General features: G+C 42.1%; 1 protein-coding gene across 2 annotated transcripts; it reads left to right on the forward strand.

Annotated features, from left to right (window-relative positions):
- The first annotated feature begins 457 nt into the window (after positions 1-457).
- Positions 458-9962, forward strand: LOC133930556 (uncharacterized). 2 transcript variants are annotated; one of them, XM_062377221.1, is made up of 17 exons: positions 458-925; positions 1341-1544; positions 1644-1702; positions 1835-1972; positions 2405-2479; positions 2556-2639; positions 2764-2825; positions 2941-3010; positions 3799-3874; positions 7551-7681; positions 8345-8404; positions 8730-8804; positions 8880-8984; positions 9073-9168; positions 9254-9334; positions 9423-9524; positions 9600-9962. In XM_062377221.1, the coding sequence occupies exons 1-17, from the start codon at positions 556-558 to the stop codon at positions 9666-9668; spliced, it is 1857 nt and encodes a 618-aa protein (XP_062233205.1). In that variant the 5' UTR covers positions 458-555; the 3' UTR covers positions 9669-9962. The 2 variants fall into 2 exon arrangements, with proteins under 2 accessions (XP_062233205.1, XP_062233206.1); XM_062377222.1 differs by having other exon boundaries at positions 789-925; positions 1334-1544.
- The last annotated feature ends 9456 nt before the right edge of the window (positions 9963-19418 follow it).

Consider the following 19418-nt stretch of genomic DNA (forward strand, 5'->3'; position numbering starts at 1 on the left):
TAGAAGTAGAGCTAGCAATACCCAGCTCTCCTAATCAGGCTATTAGACCACTCTCAGTGCAAACTATGAACTAATATCTAAAGGTTGTCATATTATATAGACACAAAATAGATATAAACTATCTCAATATATTGTATCTAAAATGGGATCCATATAATTAATATATATTCTCTTTTCTCACCTCATACTATATAAGACATAAGCTACCTCAGTACAGGTTTATGCTACGTCTATTTCTTAAATTTTGAGTCAAGCTAATGTTTTACGGAAAACGCTAACTCACTCTCTTTCTTCATTTAATTTCTTATCATATTACCTTTTATCTTACGTGGCCATCTAATTAATACATAAGATATTATACATTACAAAGTGGCCTTAAAGCACGTCATGTGTGCCCGCGCTCGGCAAATCCGCACAGTAGGAAGACAGCAGTAAAGTCCAAAGTCGGCCCGACATGATCCACAACCTTACCTTCCCCACTCAAAATCCCTCCCCTCCCAAAACCCGTCTCCCTCCCTCATCCCCATCTCCTCCGACTCCCAGCTGCCGCGTCCAATGGAGTCCTCCCTCCTCCTCTCCTCCACCCGCCCCCTCAAGCCCTTCCTCCCGCTCCCGCTCCCACTCCCACTCCCTTTCCCCTCCGTTTGTCTCCGCCACGCCACCCTCCGCGCGAGGCCTCCGCGGCCCCTCGTAAACCGGCGGGGCGCGTCGTCGTCGTCACCCGTCGCGCCGCGCGCCGCGCACGAGGCGTTCGATGACGGCGTTCGCAGCCAGGACAGCCCCCCCGGGGTCGGCCGCGGGGGCGCGCGCCGGAGGTCCTACCGCGAGGCGCAGGGGGAGGCGGCCGTGCCCCCCGTGGCGGCGGCCGCGAGGGCCGTCGCGCCCTACGTCGTGCCCGCCGGAGCAGTGTTCGCCCTAAGCTTTGGTACGGCCTTACCGCTTCTTCCTTGTGTACAACGCTGTTTAGTCTTCTGGCTTGTGACTTCACATAATTCCCTGTGTGAGCAGAAGGCTAGAAGCCCTGTTCCCTGCCATTAAAAGCCTTGTTCTAATACGATTTACGTGGCATCAAACGGATAAGATAGAATTATTGGCTAATGGCTAGTCAAATGAACAAGAATATACCAGTTCTGTGTTTATTTTAATCCTTTATTCAGAAAAAATGAATTGCGAGCATATGTCACGTTGTAATTTCATTATTTTTTGTGCGTAATTGAGCAAAGCATGCCATATGTTTAGGATATGTTCATTCTCTGATAATGTGATGCGGCACATATATAGCTTTGAGGCTTGAACATTGGCGTGTGGAACGGTTACTAATTCACTGTTTCAGAGGACAGTTTTATGGAAGGTGGTTCAGAATTTGCTTCCCCAGAAGACAAAGGACCGGAACTCTGGAGAGTCTGTGCCTTCTGGGGCCATGTGGTCCTTCGCTGCTGGTTCCAATTTGGCAACATCTACCTTCAACGCTCAAAAGGAGTCGAGGAAAAATCTTAACAAGTTCTACAAAGAACTTCGGACCTTGAAAAGCGTAAACATGGCAGGTAACTCAAGGAAATAAAGTTGGGATACTTTGCCAGGAAATGCTGAGCTAAAGGTCGAACATTGTATGGAGTGATAATTAAATCTCACTCGCTTGACAGGTCGTCAGTTTGGGGATGAGGGTCTGTTTTTTCTAGCAGAAAGCTTAGCCTATAACAAGGTCAGAGATCTCATGCAATGGTTGAGTCCAATCTATATGCATATTATCATACCTAATTACCTAGTTTTTTCACGCTTTAACAGCTTAAGTCTCATTTGAATACTGTGAAAAATGAGTTGTGTGTATTCCCAGAGTGCAGAAGAGGTGGACTTTTCTGGCAATGGGATAACAGCTGTGGGGATAGAAGCCTTTGATGGAATTCTTCAGATAAATACAGCTTTAAAAACTCTCAATTTATCTGGAAATGCCATTGGAGATGAAGGCGCTAAGGTCTTTTCAATCTTATCATCCCTGAATTCCATCATTTTGTAGTTTGCCTGATTTGCTATGCAAATCATAAGATCTGGTCCGATTTCCAATTCCGAACATATACTGTTAGGTAACTTTGTTATTACCATATTTAACTTTAACATGTTTTCCAAGGTTGGCCAGCCTGTGTCATTATAGCACAGGTGGTGAAGTGGACCACCATATGAGTCGCATTATTGATTACTTTCTTTAATTTCTAACTGAAGCCCTTTACCTCATTAATCATTCAATTTTTTTACTATTCAGCTGAGATTATAGTTTCATTGGAAGAAAGTAGCCAAGTATAAACCAACCATGGTCCACGAAATATGGACAACTGCAAATGCCCCTTAAGGCTGTTGAATATATTTTCCTTTACACCCGACTGAATGTGACACTCATGAATGCTTACAGTGTCTTTCAGATATATTGGTAGAAAATGTAGGCATTCAGAAGCTCCTACTGAACAGTACCAATATTGGAGATGAGGTGCTGTCACACTCGCTCGCTCGCTCTCACTCCCTCCCTCCCTGTGTTGCAATTTAACATTGATTTATCTTTTCAGGGCGCCAAAGCAATTTCTAACATGCTGAAAAAGAATAAAACAATACGTATTCTACAGCTCAGCAACAACACAATTGAATACAGCGTATGTATAAGCATCCACAGAGCCAAAGATATGCACTTGAATCACAAATGGGAAAAAGGACTTACCATATGATTACATCCTTGAAAGATTATGAGAGCATTTATCTTTTTCTTTCTTGAAACAGGGTTTTGCTAGTATTGCAGAAGCCCTTCTAGAGAATAATGCGATACGGAGCTTGTATATCAAGTTAGTCACTCACAACCCGATGGCGCTATGAAGTTGTGAACACAGTCTGTGATGAGTTGTTAATTTCGTGTGACTACTCACTAACTAATGGTGCAATCTGTTCAATGTATTGTAGTGGCAACTATGGCGGTCCTCTTGGTGCATGCAGCCTGGCACAAGGAGTTCTAGGGAACAAATCTTTAAGGGTACTACTCTAGCCATTTGCTTATATGCTTCCAGTTTTCCACTTGGTTCATTTGTTGGGATGTTATGTAAATTTGTTAATCCTTGCAAGTGAACCAGATTCCATTCCATCTTCACTTATATTTAAGTTACGAAGAAGTATCTCTTTTTGCTTACTAAAGGGGTAAGTATGTTTTGGACCTTTCAGGCCTGGCTGTGTCCATATTTCATGCGGGGCCAATTTGCTCTCCTACTACTTAATTTTTTTTTTTACTATATCCATTCTCCTCTTACTTCTCAGCTTTGAAAGTTTTAGATAGATGTATGCACAAAATTAAATATGCACGACACAATATGGTTGCATTTCAAAATTCATATCTGTAAAGCAAGAAGTAACCCTTATAATAGCAAATATTGACTAAATAATCAGCAAACTTGTGTACTAGGAGTTGCAACGCAAAGATCAGTTTAATAAGAATTATGCTCAGATGAAGGAAAACCTTCTGTAGTTTGTAAGTCATGCTGTGACATATTGGTTAGCTGATATCTGTAGAACTCTTTTCATACCAATATACCATGTATGACCAAAGCGAATAGCTTATTAAGAATGTATAGGACATTAGGACCTTAGGTTCGATTGTAATATGTTAATGGAAATTGTTCCATAGGTTCTTATTCCTATCCTTCTTTTTTCTCAATTATCTTGTTGACTGTCTCGTGATTGTTGTCCCTTTCTACATTGTTCCTCAATTCATCTATGCATGGTTATGATAAAGCATCCAATGGTTGATTGACCTTAAACCTTTGCCAGGAAATTCACTTGCATGGCAATGGGATTGGGAATGAAGGGATACGTGAGTTGATGTCAGCATTATCTGCTCACAAAGGTTCTTTCTTCTGGCTCAAGAAAGTATCAACAAGCTCATGGTTATTAAGGCGTAAAGGCGAGGCGTGGCGACTCACTACCGCCTTAGTGCCGAAGGTGTGAGGCTAGGCGACACCATATCATCATCCTATCCTAGTAAAGTAGTAAGCATAGCTACAAATTCAAGGGGCAATTCAGGAGCATGTCATTACCTTGATGTTGCTTCTTGTTGAGCCCAATAATTCTCCTTTTGTTGTAGCTTCCTCCCATGTAGGCCCCAGCCTCCTTGCAATAACATGCTACCATTATGCAAAAGAAATAATTTAGTAACTGAGCAAAAGTAGGGTAAGCAGCAGCAAAAAAAATAAAAAATAAAAAATAAAGACAGAGATGAGAGGACAAATGACAGTATCACAACACAAAACAAGTGTAGGACAGTGCATCAATAGTTCAGCATACAATACAACATCAATACATATTAGTTTTGAAGAGAAGTAGAGAACTAGTCCACTAAACAATCCAAATACTACATTACTACTGCACTTATAGCAGTTAAGCACACTCAATAGTAGTCATCATCCATAGTAAGGCATCTGAACTACCACCATCACCACCAGCTTGGTCACCACTATCTTGAGCAACAATAGGTGCTACTTCACCATAGTCATAAACTTCCTCATCATCAACCACATAATCTTCATTTTCTTCTCCATCCTCTTCATTCCTTAACTCCCAAGTCTTCAACCTCCTCTTCTTCATGCTACCTTACTGAAGTACAGGAGCTAGAAATTGCATGCCGCTTTCGAGCATAGGTTATACTAAAATCATGTCCACACCCATCACCACGGGCTCTCATAGGAAAATTGTGACCTTGAAGCATGGTTGATGCACCAACAACATCATCAACTTGCTGCCATGTAATGCCATCAAGCCCACGGTCATTGTAAATGGGTTCAGCATCCAAGTCAACCCATTCATTATTCCAATCAAATTCTTCCAAGCACAATGGGTCAAAGCTACTTGATCCTTCTCACGCCGCTTTTGGAACCTCGCTGCCATCTTCTGGTTATATTGAACATACACCAAATCATTTAGCCTCTTGTGTTCTAACCTGATTCTTTTCTTAGTATGGATCTGCAATAGCAAATTTAATACTTGAATTTGAATGATATTTATGATTGACAAATGCTGAAATGAATGTCCCTTAGTTACTTATAAACTCAAATGTGCTCCAATTGCGCTCACAGCTAGAAGAAGAAGCACATAGACTAACAACCCGCTTTGCAAATCTTTGGAGCTCTACTGCTTTACCACCATATGAACGCCACCATTCAACTAGATTAGACATTAGAGAGCATCACAAAACATGCTTATATTAGAATTTAGAATTAGGAAACAATCAGGTTTATATAGAATAGGATTGTAGGACTTACGAGGAGTCTTCGTTTTAAGATTATTGATTGCAATTTTATTTGCAAAGTTTTCCTGGGCTCTGGTAGGGAAATTCTCAGTGATTTTCTTCTTTGCATGGTCCATACAAAATGCAACCTCTGGCATTGCAGGCCTCTCATCCCCATCAACAATCCTCAACAAAAAATAAGAGGCTGAAGCTCTCAAACAATCCTCAACTGAGTTCCAAAATTCCAAAGAGAGAATGATGTCATGCACATTTCTCCCTGCCTCTGTGGCTGCCAATTTGGACTTAGTCCAATCATCACTAACAAATAGGAATTTCAAAGCATCCCTGTGAGTCTGCATGCTGCGTAAAGTGAGAAAAGCAATAGCAAAACGAGTAGTTGCAGGTCTAACAAGATCCCTCCCATCTATCTTCTCCCGCATTGCATCAAGAAGCCTACCATGCCTATAAATAAATGTGGTAACACGCTTGGCACGTGCAATAGGCTTTTAAAACTTTCATTTTGCCAATCTCCTCCAGCATGAGGTCCAAGCAATGTGCAGCACATCGGGTCCAAAACAGCGTAGGAATCTTTTCCATGAGGAGATTGTCCGCTCCCTTGTAATTAGCACCATTATCGGTGACTAATTGTACAACCTTGTCCCTTCCAATGACATCAATTCTCTGTTGCAATACATCAGCCAACATCCTTGCATCATGTACCTGACTTGATGTGTCACTGTCAATGGACTTTAAGAAGAAAGTCCCCTCTGGACTATTGACTAGGAAATTAATCTAGTGTCGTCCCCACCTATCCGTCCGTCCATCCGACATGAGTGTACAACCATATTGATTGCAAGCCTCCTCATGCTTCTCCTTCAATTTGTTGGTCTGTTCCACAGCCTTTTGAAGAAATGGCACCCTCACCTCATTGTAGCTAGGAGGCATATATCCAGGTCCATACTACCCAATGGCCTCACGCATAATCTCAAAGCTCCTTGATCTGATAGCATTGAATGGTACGCCACACTCATAGAAGAAATTGGCCACATGCATGTTGACCTTATCTCTTTCTTCCTTCGTCCCCATCCTTCCCTCCACAGTACTTTGTGCAGGACCGTGCTTGGAATGCCTTTCCTCAACCACTTCCTCAGGTTTTTTCCGAAGCATGCTAATTACTGTCTTGGTTTGTTTGGGTTTAGGGGGTATGGCTGAAAACTTGAGAGCTGATTGCTTCCTTTTGGCAGCTATCCCTGAACTTGGATGTTGCACAACACCAGCCGATTCAGTGGTGACATTCTCCTGAACTTGGCCCTCCCTTGATACCTCTTGAACACCACCACCATCATCATCTAGGTTCAACAGTCTCCTTCTATTCTTAACCAATGCCGCTTCCATCTCCCTTGCAATTTCTGGAGTTGTGAGGCGGCATTTCACAACATCTGAATATCTACCTACAAGATGCTCCTTCAATTTCTCGATTCCTGCATATACTCTAGTGCCATAGAGAGTACACTCAACCAAATCTTTGTTTCCAAGTACCGGCCAGTAGCCATACTTACACCTAGGATCACTAGACTTGGCCTTCCTTTTAGGATCAGTCTTTGGATCATAATGAACTGAAGCTGATGCTGATGCTGCGCTGCCTGGACTTGCATCTCCTGGTCCTGGCATTGTGATGAAATGCTACCAAGTGCTGCCAAACACTGGAGCTGGAGGGCGAGGGCGGGAGCTGCAAAACAGAGGGCGAGGGTCAAGCTGGAGGGCGGTGGCGCGGGAGCTAGAGGGCGGCGAGGGAGGGAGCCGACGCATGAGCTGGAGGGCGGTGGCGCGGGAGCTGGAGGACGGCGAGGGTGGGAGCCGTTGCGGCAGCTGGAGGGCGGCAAGGGAGGGAACCGACACAGGAGTTGGCGGGCTGGCGGCGGTGTGGTGCGGCGTGATGGAGGTTGGATCTGGCGTCTTTGCGGCGTGGTGTAGGAGCTGGAGATTGGCTCTCTCCCTCCCTCTCCTCTCTCCTGCTTGTCGCGCCAATTTTGGATTCCCTCCTCTCTCTCCTGCTTCTTCCCGCCAGAGGCTATGGGCTGCCCATATGGCGCCCGCCTCACCCCGTCCTAAGCCATGGAGACGCTTTATGGCCGCCTTGCGAATAAAGCGGACGCCATACCATTTCAAAGCGTGGCGTCCAGCATGGTGTCGCCCTCTGGTCGCCTTACCGCTTAAGCGACGCCTTAATAACCATGAACAAGCTTATACTTAGTGGATAGTTTATTCCTAATTCTGTGCATGATTGGCTGAATTACAGGGAAGATCACGGTTGTGGATATTGGCAACAACAACATTAGCTCAGAAGGTTTACTTCCTGTTGCCGAGTTCATTAAAAGGACAAAGTCTTTACTGTGGTTCAGTCTTTACATGAACGACATTAGCGATGAGGTAATACAATTGCTTTTATTATTTTCCCTTTGCTTGATATGCCGACAACTGAAAATATGATGTCTGCATATGGACATACGATCAGGCTAGAGGCATTTGCTAATCACATAAGCACTGATCATAGCTCATTGAACATTTAAGTATTTAATGATGTATAGGTTATACCTAAATATAATTTCCATTATGGAGCTTTGGATTAAAGGCTCTGTTGTTGTTGTATAGAACTTTGGCACATGTAAGTGCTGATATAGAGCTTTCACTGTTGTTTTCATTCTTTCCATAATTTCTCAAGATATTCCTGTTTCTTGATAATGACGTCAGCACTTCATTAGGTTACTTCATATTATATACAGAAACTTGGGACAACTTGTTTTCATGACGTAATTAGGATCCTTTTCAGAAAGTTAAATGTGCCTGTTGTTGGGTGATAAGCGTGGAATTATGCCTTGAAGCTATTCTCAGTTTTTGGTTACTGCTCCAGTATGTTTGTGAAAAGTTTTGCATTCACATGGCCAATTTTTACCGCAGCTTGCTTATATAATATAAGTATATTCATGATTGCTCACGTGTATTCCTATGTATTAAATTTATAAGCATGCTCGTTTAAATTTATGCAGTTCATTTCTAATTCATGTTGACATAGATTAACATGAATTTTTCCAGGGAGCTGAAAAGGTTGCGGATGCTCTGAAACATAACAAAACAATTTCTACCATCGACTTGGTGAGCGTTTGTTTTACTTTAACACTCAGAAAGACAGAATCTCATATACCTCTCTATTTACCTTATATTACCACATGGGAACTATGACAAAGTTGATTTTCTCTACTTGATTTGTAAATGTTTGATTCCCCATAGTTTTTTGTCATTAGCATAACTTGTTCTCTTTATGTTTTATCGCTTAAACCCTTGTTTGTGAGCAGGATTTTTTTGGGGGAAATAAACCTCCTACGAAATTCCCCTGATATTCCTGTGTTTCAAATGGGGCCTAAGCCACATTGAGTGGATATGCTGCATGCTGAATCCCTGAAGCCCTTTATATTTTCAGGGTGGTAATAATATTCACTCTAAAGGGGTCAGTGCAATAGCTGAAACTTTGAAGGATAATACAGTACTGACAACAGTAAGTCATCTTACCATTCAGACTATTTCAGTCTACAAAATAAGTTCTAAATCTGATTCAAAATGTGCTCCGTAGTTGGATTTAAGCTATAATCCAATTGGTTCAGAAGGGGTAAAGGCTTTGTGCGATGTCCTCAAGTTCCATGGGAAGATCCAAACCCTTAAGCTTGGCTGGTGCCAGGTGATCCTCGGAACTGAAAATAGAATTGTATGAGCAGTTTTACCTTTGAAGTGTTATTGCCTCTTCAGCCAAGTTGCATATCCTGCAGATAGGTGTGTCAGGTGCAGAGTTTATTGCTGATTGTCTGAAGTACAACACAACGTTGTCAACACTAGATTTGCGGGCAAATGGACTTGGAGATGATGTATGTGAAATCTTAGTTTCATGTTCATTATAACTTGCACTTTGGTATATGATCCATGCTTGCTGATACGATCCTATTCCTGAAGGGTGCTATATGCTTGGCACAAAGTTTCAAGATAATCAATGAATCTTTGATGTCACTTGACCTGGGTTTTAATGAGATTAGAGTAAGTGAACATAGTGTTTTTTTTTTTCAATTCTATTATCTAGTGGCATTATGGAAGTCCACTATGCTCAACATCCTATTTTGGACAGGATGATGGAGCATTTGCATTGGCACGAGCACTTAAGGCTAATGAAGATCTTGCAGTCACATCGTTAAATCTTGCAAACAACTTCTTCACTAAATTTGGACAGGTTAGTTTCATCTATCAATTATTAGGTGTGATGGCATATTTGAGTTATGTTCATGTCTTATTTGAGTCGATACAGGTTGCTCTAACTGAGGCGCAGGACCATGTATATGAGATGAGCGGAAAGGAGATAGACATTTACTTTTAGATCTCACTGGTTTCTCTGAGCACAATACGGGCCATGGAGTGGTTTACGTGGCTCTGCATTGAAGGCATGATTTCTGCACAATATACCACATGCTCAAGGATTTGCATTCATCAAGTAGGTCAAATAATAAAACCAAGGGTGAGCATGCTTTATGCCTGTATAGAAAATTTTGGTGAAGTAGTTAGCTCTGTAGGTTAGCCATTCAACTGTTTATATGCAAGTTTGTTTCTCGACATTAATCTTGACTTGACCATTCATATTGGTTGGAATGGATATGATGAACATTACATATTACATTGTTGTGTCTATGGCCCTTTGCTGGCCTATTTTGGCAAATCTTTTACTGACTTTCTCTTGTTTTTCTGTTAGCAGTCTGGTTGTCGTTTTTCACATATATGATTATGGTGGCATATTCGTATTGAAATTATGCCAAGGGTTTCGTTATGTGCGAGGTTCAAACCTGTTAGTTCATGCCATCCATGTGTATGGGATGATGTTGGTACCTCAGACCCTTCCGTCCACAACACAAGCTAGGGTAATTTGAATGTAAAATTCTGTCGACTGGGTTCATGTTCAGCTGCCACATTGGGACGGGAGTCGAATGACCCCTTGACGCTGGCTGGCATGCCTGGGCGAGCGACAGTGATGCTATGCTAATTTTGCCTCGGGCGGTCGAATGGTCGGTTCTTAAACTGGAAACGGAATATGTACGCGACAATGAACCATCTGTGTACCGATCATTCCCTGGTTGTCAACTAGCATAGGGATGCATGGCGAGCCAACGGGTACCCACTAACATACTTTAGTTCATTTGTCCTATAAGTTCAAGCAACAAAAAAAAAACCACTAGCAATTAGGTGAAACTTGAACATGCATTTTTAGTTGGGTGGAGTAGTTTTGGGGTCGAACCAAAGTTTTTTTTTTTTACTTGCATCCCTATTGTCAACGGACCATCTACAACGCGGTAAAACAATGGAACGAACTATATGCAGGATATATAAGCGTTGGCCGGCTGCTCACTGTGACCACTTTTGCGTTGCCAGATGGAACTGATTGCTTTGTATTCTCCGAATTCTGGAGAAATTTCCTTAGCCAGTAGAGCAACCACTACTCACAAACATAGATATGTAGAAGCATGTTTGGTTAGTGCACATCATAGCATTGGCGTGGCATTGACTTCCTACGGTTAGGAATATATAGTCTTTATATATTATTTATAGGTTAGTTTATTAGACTCCTTATCCTATACTCCCTCATATACTACTATTGAATACAAGTTGCTATTCTTAATATGATATACAGAGCCAAAATTAGGGTTAGAGTTTTTTTTCCTTGCGTGTTGCAACTTTCATGCATCTTGGTCCTGATCTAGTCCAAACAGTCGGCCGACCTCTTTACTCGTCAGCCGACTCGACGCTTCTTATGTCTCCCCATCTGCGCCGCCTTCTCCGTGCATACGCGTTGAATATATTACAACATGTAGATAAGAAGAATATATATTGAAACCAAATATAATTGCAACTACATATACATGAATAATATATACAGTTTGTTACATGAAAACATACACATAGTTACGTGAACAGCATATAACATACACGTACGAAAAGTTACATGAATATATTACAACATATAGGTACATAATCAGGTACAAATGTAAGGTCTAAATTCAACGTAGGTAACTAAGGCAAATACCTTACAAATATAACATCGAGATACGCTAAATACATTCACACTTAACCACGGTCATGCCCCCACCTACACAACAGGTAGATTTTTTGGGCAGTACTTGTATGTGTGACCTGTTTCATTGCACTTGCTGCATCGCTTCATCCTTGGACCCGTCTCGGATTTATTCATATCGTTTCGAATCCGGCGAGTTTGTCGAAGTCACGTGTGCTCTTAATCCTTTCGAAGTCTGGCACATAGATTCGTGAGGGACCTGGATTACTTATAAATGTATACACAAGGTCATAGCCATACAATTCATGGTTCCATATGTTCAGTATCTGATCCTCCATAAAGTTCTTAGAAACATATTGCTTGGGAAGCATATTATGCTCCGCACATGTAGCTATGACGTGTGTACACGTCCTGTGTAGCAATTGTGGCTTCTGGCACGTACAGATACATGTTTCAATTCTAAGCACGCACTCTTGCATATGTCGCTCACGTCTGCCACCCCTACGACACTTATCACGGCACAGGACACTGAACCTGTGCTCCGCAGTTCCCTCCTAATTGGCGCGGTGCATATGTGCCTTCTTTGTGGCCTTCTCTATGTACTCACATAGCATCGATCCATACAGCATGGTTATCTTCCATTGCCTTCGAAGCAGCTGCGTAACGATCAATAAAATATCTGCAAGTCCCATGCATAATACCTTCTACAATTCTAACAAGTGGTAGGGACCTCATACCCCGCATGACCCAGTTGTAGACCTCAACAAGATTAGTTGTCATTATCCCATACCTTGCCCCACCACTGTCGTACATCAAAGCCCATTTTTCTTTTAGCTCATTTTGTATCCACTGCGAAAAGTTCCTGATAGATGACCCTGACATCCTTACTATCTGAGGAGTATCTGTTGGGAGAGGTCTAAGAGCAATCGGTTAATCACCTATGGCTTCTAGCTCAGCTGTCTGCTCCATAGTTAGTTCGTCTAGTCTTACCCATGGGGCATTGAACTTTCTCTGCTGGTTCTGACTGCACAATTTCTTGAAAAGCTTCATCAAGCCCTTATTTTGAATTATCTATAAAAGTTTGCACCCATATACCACATGCACCACATGCTCTTCAAGTTGGACCACTTTGCTGTAACACACCGTCGAACACTCCCATATTGCATATCCAGCAAATCCTATAACAACCCTACATGTCTATCATGAATCAAACAAACATCTGGCCGGTCCAGAACAATAACATACTTCATCCGCTCAAGGAACCAATATCAACTGTCCATGTTCTCACTCTCCACGAAGGCAAACCCCAGTGGCAGGACTTGGTTGTTGCCATCAACCCCAATTATAGATAATATCTGTCATTTATACTTTCCAGTGAGGAATGTCCTGTCCAAGCAAATGATGGGTCGACAGTGCCTAAATGCTTTGATGGTTGCCGCAAATGCAAAGAAAGCACGCTGCAATACTCGCTTCCCGCTATACTTCATATCAGTCGATGGGTAATGTTTGATGTTATAGTAACTTTCTGGCTTTCTTGCACATATTATAGCTAATTGACGCGATAGATTATGATATGAATCTTCACATGTCCCAAATCTCATCCCAATAGCCTTCTGTTTCGCCCTCCTTGCCTTGACGTAGATGATTGTATACTGAAACCTTTCCACAATAGCACAGATTATTGATCGTGGCTCATACTTCAGGTTGTCCACAATCTTCCCATACATAACATTGGAAATAAAAGCAGACGATAGGTTCCGGTGGGAGAACTCTATTTCCTCAATATGACAATTATGCTCCCTGACTATTGAGCACTCCCAGTACTCAACCCACTTCCCCCTGAATGTGTGCACCCGCCAAGGACATTCAGACACCAAACACTTGACATCGTACTCCCTTTTACTCAACTTTACAATCTTGAACTGCCTCTGAAAAGATAGCGACCATAATTTAATTGCATCAATAACAGACTCCTTACTAGAGTACATAGCACCCTGGGACACCTTTTTCTCATGATATTCCCACGGTATCCGATGAGCGTCACTGACCACTAGCTTCGAAAATTCCTGATTACTCCACTCTGCAGGAACAGGAGCATTTCTCTCATCGTCAGATGAATCCTCATTGGCAATGGCTTCCTTCAGCTCTTGATCCTCCATCTCCATCTCTTCAATTATGCAGGGATGTGCTCCACCTCATCGGCTGTACCCCTCGGTTGCATCTCGCGCATATCTCCAACATCTTGTTTGTCCCCGATATTTACCGGATCTGATTCATCTACCACTGTCTAACTTATTCCCGTTATTGCTTCCGTAGAGTTTATCTTTGTCGGATCCTTCTAGCACGCATCAGCTAACAAAACCAGAGGGAGACCACGGTCACATGATATATCTACATACTGTCTCCAAGTAGATGTCGTATTGATCGGGACGAGCTTCCCAAAGTAGCTCTGATTATCATGGCTTAGCACAACTCTTAGCTTAAGATCATGTTGCTGGGGATCCAGTTGAAAATGGTGCATCATCCACTTGCACACGCCCACTATAATCCTCTCATTGGCTCTACTAAGTCTCTTAACGATATGCTGAAACTCAGAGAGATCTACACCGTTAGAACCATAACTAATTTGATCTTCACCATAATACTTATTCAAATATTTAATAGAAAAAATATATATAAAAAAACACGCCACTTGGTCACTCACGCACTCCTGCTGCGGCGGTGGGCCCGCTGGCGCATCACCGGATGGGATGATCAGAAAAGCATCGAGCGGTAGGCGCTCGTGCGAGCACGATCCAGACACAGCCGTGCACCATGATTCGACTCGCTTGCGGCGGAACGGAATCTCAGCGACGGCCCCGGCGAACCCCGAAAAACAGAACAGCCTTTGCGCTTTACAGACAACACGGCCTGCGCTCGATTAGATTACGCAAACGAAAAGGGAATCTCGACCCCGAAGAGTTGCCAACTCAAAACCGCCACGTTAATAACCACTCGCGTGCCGGCCCGGCCCGCGAGATCGGTGGCCAGTGTCCTCAAGACCCGGCGAGGGCGACTCCGTCCCGTCGCGTCACGAGGCCGGGAGCGGACGGCGGAGACGCGCGCGGGCCGCGGGACGAGATACCGACGTCCGACGGCCGGCGCAACCGGACGTGCCCGATCGATGGAGACGCTCTCGTGGCCCCCGCCGCCTAACTTCCACTGGCTGGTGGGCCTAGCCGGCGGAAGCAGGAAACGACCGTGCAGTGGGGGAAGGTTGCTTTGCAAGATTGCGAGAAAGAAAAAAAAATCGATGAGCTGCACACCGGAGCCGGAAGCGGTGGCCGGCGTCGGGCTGGATTGGGTTGGCGGGCCCCCGGCACGCTGCAGCGGGAAAGGCGAGTAGAAAGGATACGGCCACAGGACCAGGTCTACCACTCGCCTGTTTGTTATTCTGACATGTGGGTGCTCGTGATGCGGGTCCGACGTGTCATGCCCGGGTACTATTCTCGACGGGAGATTGGGTTGGTCCTGGAATGGAGAATGAGGGAGATAAGAATGCTAATCGAACCCGATGAACGCACCTAAAAGATCAGTAGCAGCTCTTTTTTCACCCCCTGTGCAAGTCGAATAACAAATATTCCCTTCATTTCTTTTTATATAGTGCATTAGAATTTGAGAAAATCTTTCAAAATATATTTTGACTATTAAATTTTTTATAATATATTATCAATTGCTACGAAACTAATATCTTACTTAAAATATGTAAAATATGATTATATTGATATATCTTTTATACACTGAGTACATATATAATTTGATTAATTGTTGTTTAAAATTTATAAAGTTTGACTGTATCAAATTCTAATACACTATACATTTTAAAATGAATGGAGTAATAGTAACCGGGAGCATCCGCACCTGCTGCGAATAGCATATTTGAAACACTTAGATTTTGTAGGAGCTTTTTGTTAATTTCGCAAGGACCAACTCAAATTTTGACGAATCTTAAAAAACCTCTACTTTGCGTGGAGTGTATGCTGACAAAGCTTTAATTGGCACGCATGGATTTTAGCGATTCATAAAAATATTCATGCCACAAGTTAAAGATTCATTACATGAAAAAAAAAATCAAGGGTGACAGATCATAACGGATATAAGTGATGAGTATTGCATCTGTTATTTTGAACGTGTTATTGGTGACTAGTCATTGGTGATTGGCAAGGATCTGTCACCAATGAGATTATATATGATGGGTTGTAACCGTGATCCGTTACCTATGATTGTCTCTCATATACTACGGAGAAATACATAAGTAATGGTTAACTTCTTCACCCATCACTTATGTCCAAATATAAGTGATGGGTAATTAGATTACTCGTCACTTATATCTTTCACCTGTGTGTAGGAAGAAAGACATAAGTGATGGGTAATGTAAGGAACTATTCAAATAACATTCTAATTAATCTTTAAATTGATCATTTACTTAATTACAACTTTAATAATTAATCAGGATACTGTTTTAGTAGTTACGGCACGTGTTTTGTGCCCAAAATCAGAACATATTCCTTTCTAATGTATCACATCATAATAAAGTTTAACAAATAGCGAGTAATTTAATTATATTAGAAGTTCTTAAGTATCCATAATTTTTTATAATTTACAACAAAAGAGAGTTAGGAGGAGACTAAAACTAACCAACTCCTAGACAGAAGAGAACTATGTAGCGAAAGCTAAAACTATAAACAACAAAAGGAGGATGAAGCCGTATGCCCTTAGGCTCTATCACAAAAGCACGACCCCCAAGTAGTTACCTACTTGTGCCCGCCACCACTCTCGGCGAGCGTGAAGTAGCCAAAGACTAACTCCTCCTCGTCGGTAGCACCTGAAAGAGCAACGTGAGTATGAAAGTATTTGCAAGACTTAATCCATATTAGATACTTATAGATAACTCGACTCCAAGGATTATGAATTAGGATGTTAGTAAGAATACAACCACATGGTTAATTAAATTGATACAAAGCGCAATTTGGTATGAACATGTGAGCAACTATACTACACTAAAAGTATTATTCTAAACCATAGCCACCAACATAAACATAGATACTACTGAAACCATAATGTATATAGGTGTGAATATAACAATATTAACATACCCACCACATCATTCCAAATTCGAAACTCTACGACCGATACGGATGGACAAAAGCATGCTCATGACCGAGTGTGTGACAATTCAAATTGATTGTTCACCTTGCAGAGAATGCTCCTTTACCACACGACTTGAGGACTATGCAGCTCAGAGACCACATAGGTCCACACAAGAAGTACTCATGTAAACTTTTCTCATACCTGTCCTGGACACCTCCGGCTCCCCGCCACCTTACTTCTCATATTCCTTTTCTCTTACATGTCACTAGGACGCACGGCAAGCATTAGCACGGCGTATTATATTCGGCTTATCTTACCATTACATCGACATGTGATGAGCACGAAAAGTGCTAAAGCCAACGACATCGACGGATGATGTTTAAACGATGCAAACGGTCTATGACATCCGGATTTCTCTCCCGACCTACCTTGAGGAACTCCACATCGAGGGAGGAGTAACAACCCTAACACCACCCATATCTTGTCAAATTCTCACTGCTCATCCAACCAACATCATAAACCCAACTTTGTTATCATTGTGATAGTAATTAAAGCCTATGCTCATGAACGATGAATTCATTTCATTGCTCGACTTCTACCGAAGAACATAAGCATGTCTAAGCAATTCGGTTAACCTTTGAATTAGACAACATCAAGTTAAACCCCGGTTACAAGGATATGAATCATCAATATCTAAAGACAGAAGATGTAATGCATCAATATAGGTTCTACCCATACCAAAGCCTGACACCGACCTGATAACATGCAAACATGAATCAATATAGGGTTGAATTTGAAACCTTCGGGTTCCGGAACCTCCAGGTTGTACTCCAGATACGGGTTCTCAATTAGGCATTTTTGAATTAACTCGGAAGGTCCGAGCTGAGTCTGGAACCTCCGGGTTAGGTCGGAATGTACGGGTGAGGCTCCGAGCGAGGGTATTCTACTAAATCTAAATTGAATTAACCCGGACCATGTGGGTTTAATCCAGACTATCTGGGTGAGACTCCGAGAAGGGTGCTCAGTTAAAAGCACCACGAATTACCCAGACCCTCCGGGTTTAACCTGGACTATTTGGGTTGGGTATACTTACACTTCTTGATGATTTTTCTCAACCAATTCGACTCGCATGCTAAATCTATCCTACAGAAACATACTTATACACTATACAAAGTGTTCTATTCTCAACTTGCACCCTAAACCCTAATGATTTTTTAGCACAATTCATCGGGGTTTTCACTAGGCTACCCGGACTATCCGAGTTCTATCCGAACTATCCAGGTTATCCAGAGATGTTGTTTCGAGAGGAAAAACTCGACCGATTTGATTTACCTATCACTTATGTGTAGCTTACCCGGCATGATTGTATTGTTTCCTAGCTGCATCATGAAGCATAGACAGGATTTGGCAGTCATCTTCTCCTTGCAAACAACAGCAACACATCCAAATCCATATGGACAAACACACTTATATAAGAACCCGCTTCATCACAAAGTCAAAAAGGTTACAAAGTTCCAATCAATTCATTATAGAATCACAAATGTTTCAAAGTTCCGATCAACTCATATTACGTAAGACCTCACAATCTATGGATTCTATATTGGAACTCGCCATGTGGGTTGATGACTTTAGACACCATGAACTCGACGATTCGTCATTGAATCGGTGGGAGTGCACCGTTGTCAAAAAAAGAAGCTGAAAATTCTTGCATAATTTGACGTGTAACCAATGCCATGTTATCATGAAATTAAACTAATTACTAAAATTAGTTACAAATAATCTCGTATTGAACTTACATCAGGGAATTTGATATCCTTCATGCGGAGCGTGAGGAGCATGTTCCACGTAACATAGAATCTACAGGCGTTGTCCGGTGGTTGCTGCTGGCATTGCTAAAAACATAATTTATTGTTAGGTAAAAAAGAAAAAAAAATAGCAAAAGAGAGCATTTGATAATCTATTTGGTAGTACTTACAGCGAATCCAGTCTTGTGTGTCAGTCTGCGGCCGTCTTTCGCGTTGTAGTCCGTTTGAGCTCGAAGGTAGTCGTCAAAAGCCTTGCATAAAAAGAGACCGATTAGGGAGCATTTGAATGTTAGAAAAGTTAAATATGTAAACTAAGTTAGGCAGAACTTACGCGTTGAGGAGTCCTTTTACAAAGCTGTTATCACGATATCTAAGTTTGCCTTTTGGTGAAATTGGTCTTAACGAGTTGAGGTACCATACCGAGTTCCACTTGAGGCAAATAACCAGTAAGATCCAATGGCCACTGGTGTTGTGGGCGCTCAGCGGGTAGTGTATTTTGGAATATTGTTGCATTACCCTGGTAACATGGTTCACAGCGTAGTCGGGATAAAGTTGGATGACCGATATTGTAATGGCCTCAGGGTTAAGAAATGAGATGAGCTCCTTGTTCTTCTTTCTTTCTTTCTTTCATCAAGTATCTACAGATAAGAACATAGTTAGATTCAAGACTTAGTGGTATTAATTAATGAATATCCAGTTTCAAGAGACTTACAATGTGAAGATCCGTAATAACGATACGTCCAGGCCATCAATGTTGAAGAGGTCGTATAAGTCATTGAAACCCACAATGAAGTAGCCGTCATCATTAATTGAGAAGTGGCGTTATTTGTATTGTACGACTATAGATTGAGCATTGTTGTCTCTAGCAGCCTGCATGTAGTAATTATGTAGGTCGACACATGCTTTTCTCATCCTTGGTAGGTCATCTACCCTCATCAAGGGCTTCACATATTGAAATTTCGTATTGGCACTAGTCCACACTGCTCCAATGTCCATGGACTTCTTCGTTGGTACAATTGCCTTCGACATCTTTGGAAGGTGCGTCTTAGAGTCTTTCTTCTCGACTTCCATTTCCTTCTTCTTTGAGCTCTTTGGGGGAGACGGAATTGGATCTGAAAGCGAGGCTACCGGA

The sequence above is a fragment of the Phragmites australis genome, chromosome 10, assembly GCF_958298935.1.
Source record: "Phragmites australis chromosome 10, lpPhrAust1.1, whole genome shotgun sequence".
Classification (NCBI taxonomy): domain Eukaryota; kingdom Viridiplantae; phylum Streptophyta; class Magnoliopsida; order Poales; family Poaceae; genus Phragmites; species Phragmites australis.

Bases quoted from the DNA above. Each gene is read 5' to 3' on its own strand.
- LOC133930556 (XM_062377221.1), top strand. From the start codon at position 556: ATGGAGTCCTCCCTCCTCCTCTCCTCCACCCGCCCCCTCAAGCCCTTC. The intron at 1,703-1,834 runs GTCAGAGATCTC...GTGTATTCCCAG, and splicing joins AAAGCTTAGCCTATAACAAG to AGTGCAGAAGAGGTGGACTT. The intron at 7,682-8,344 runs GTAATACAATTG...GAATTTTTCCAG, and splicing joins TGAACGACATTAGCGATGAG to GGAGCTGAAAAGGTTGCGGA.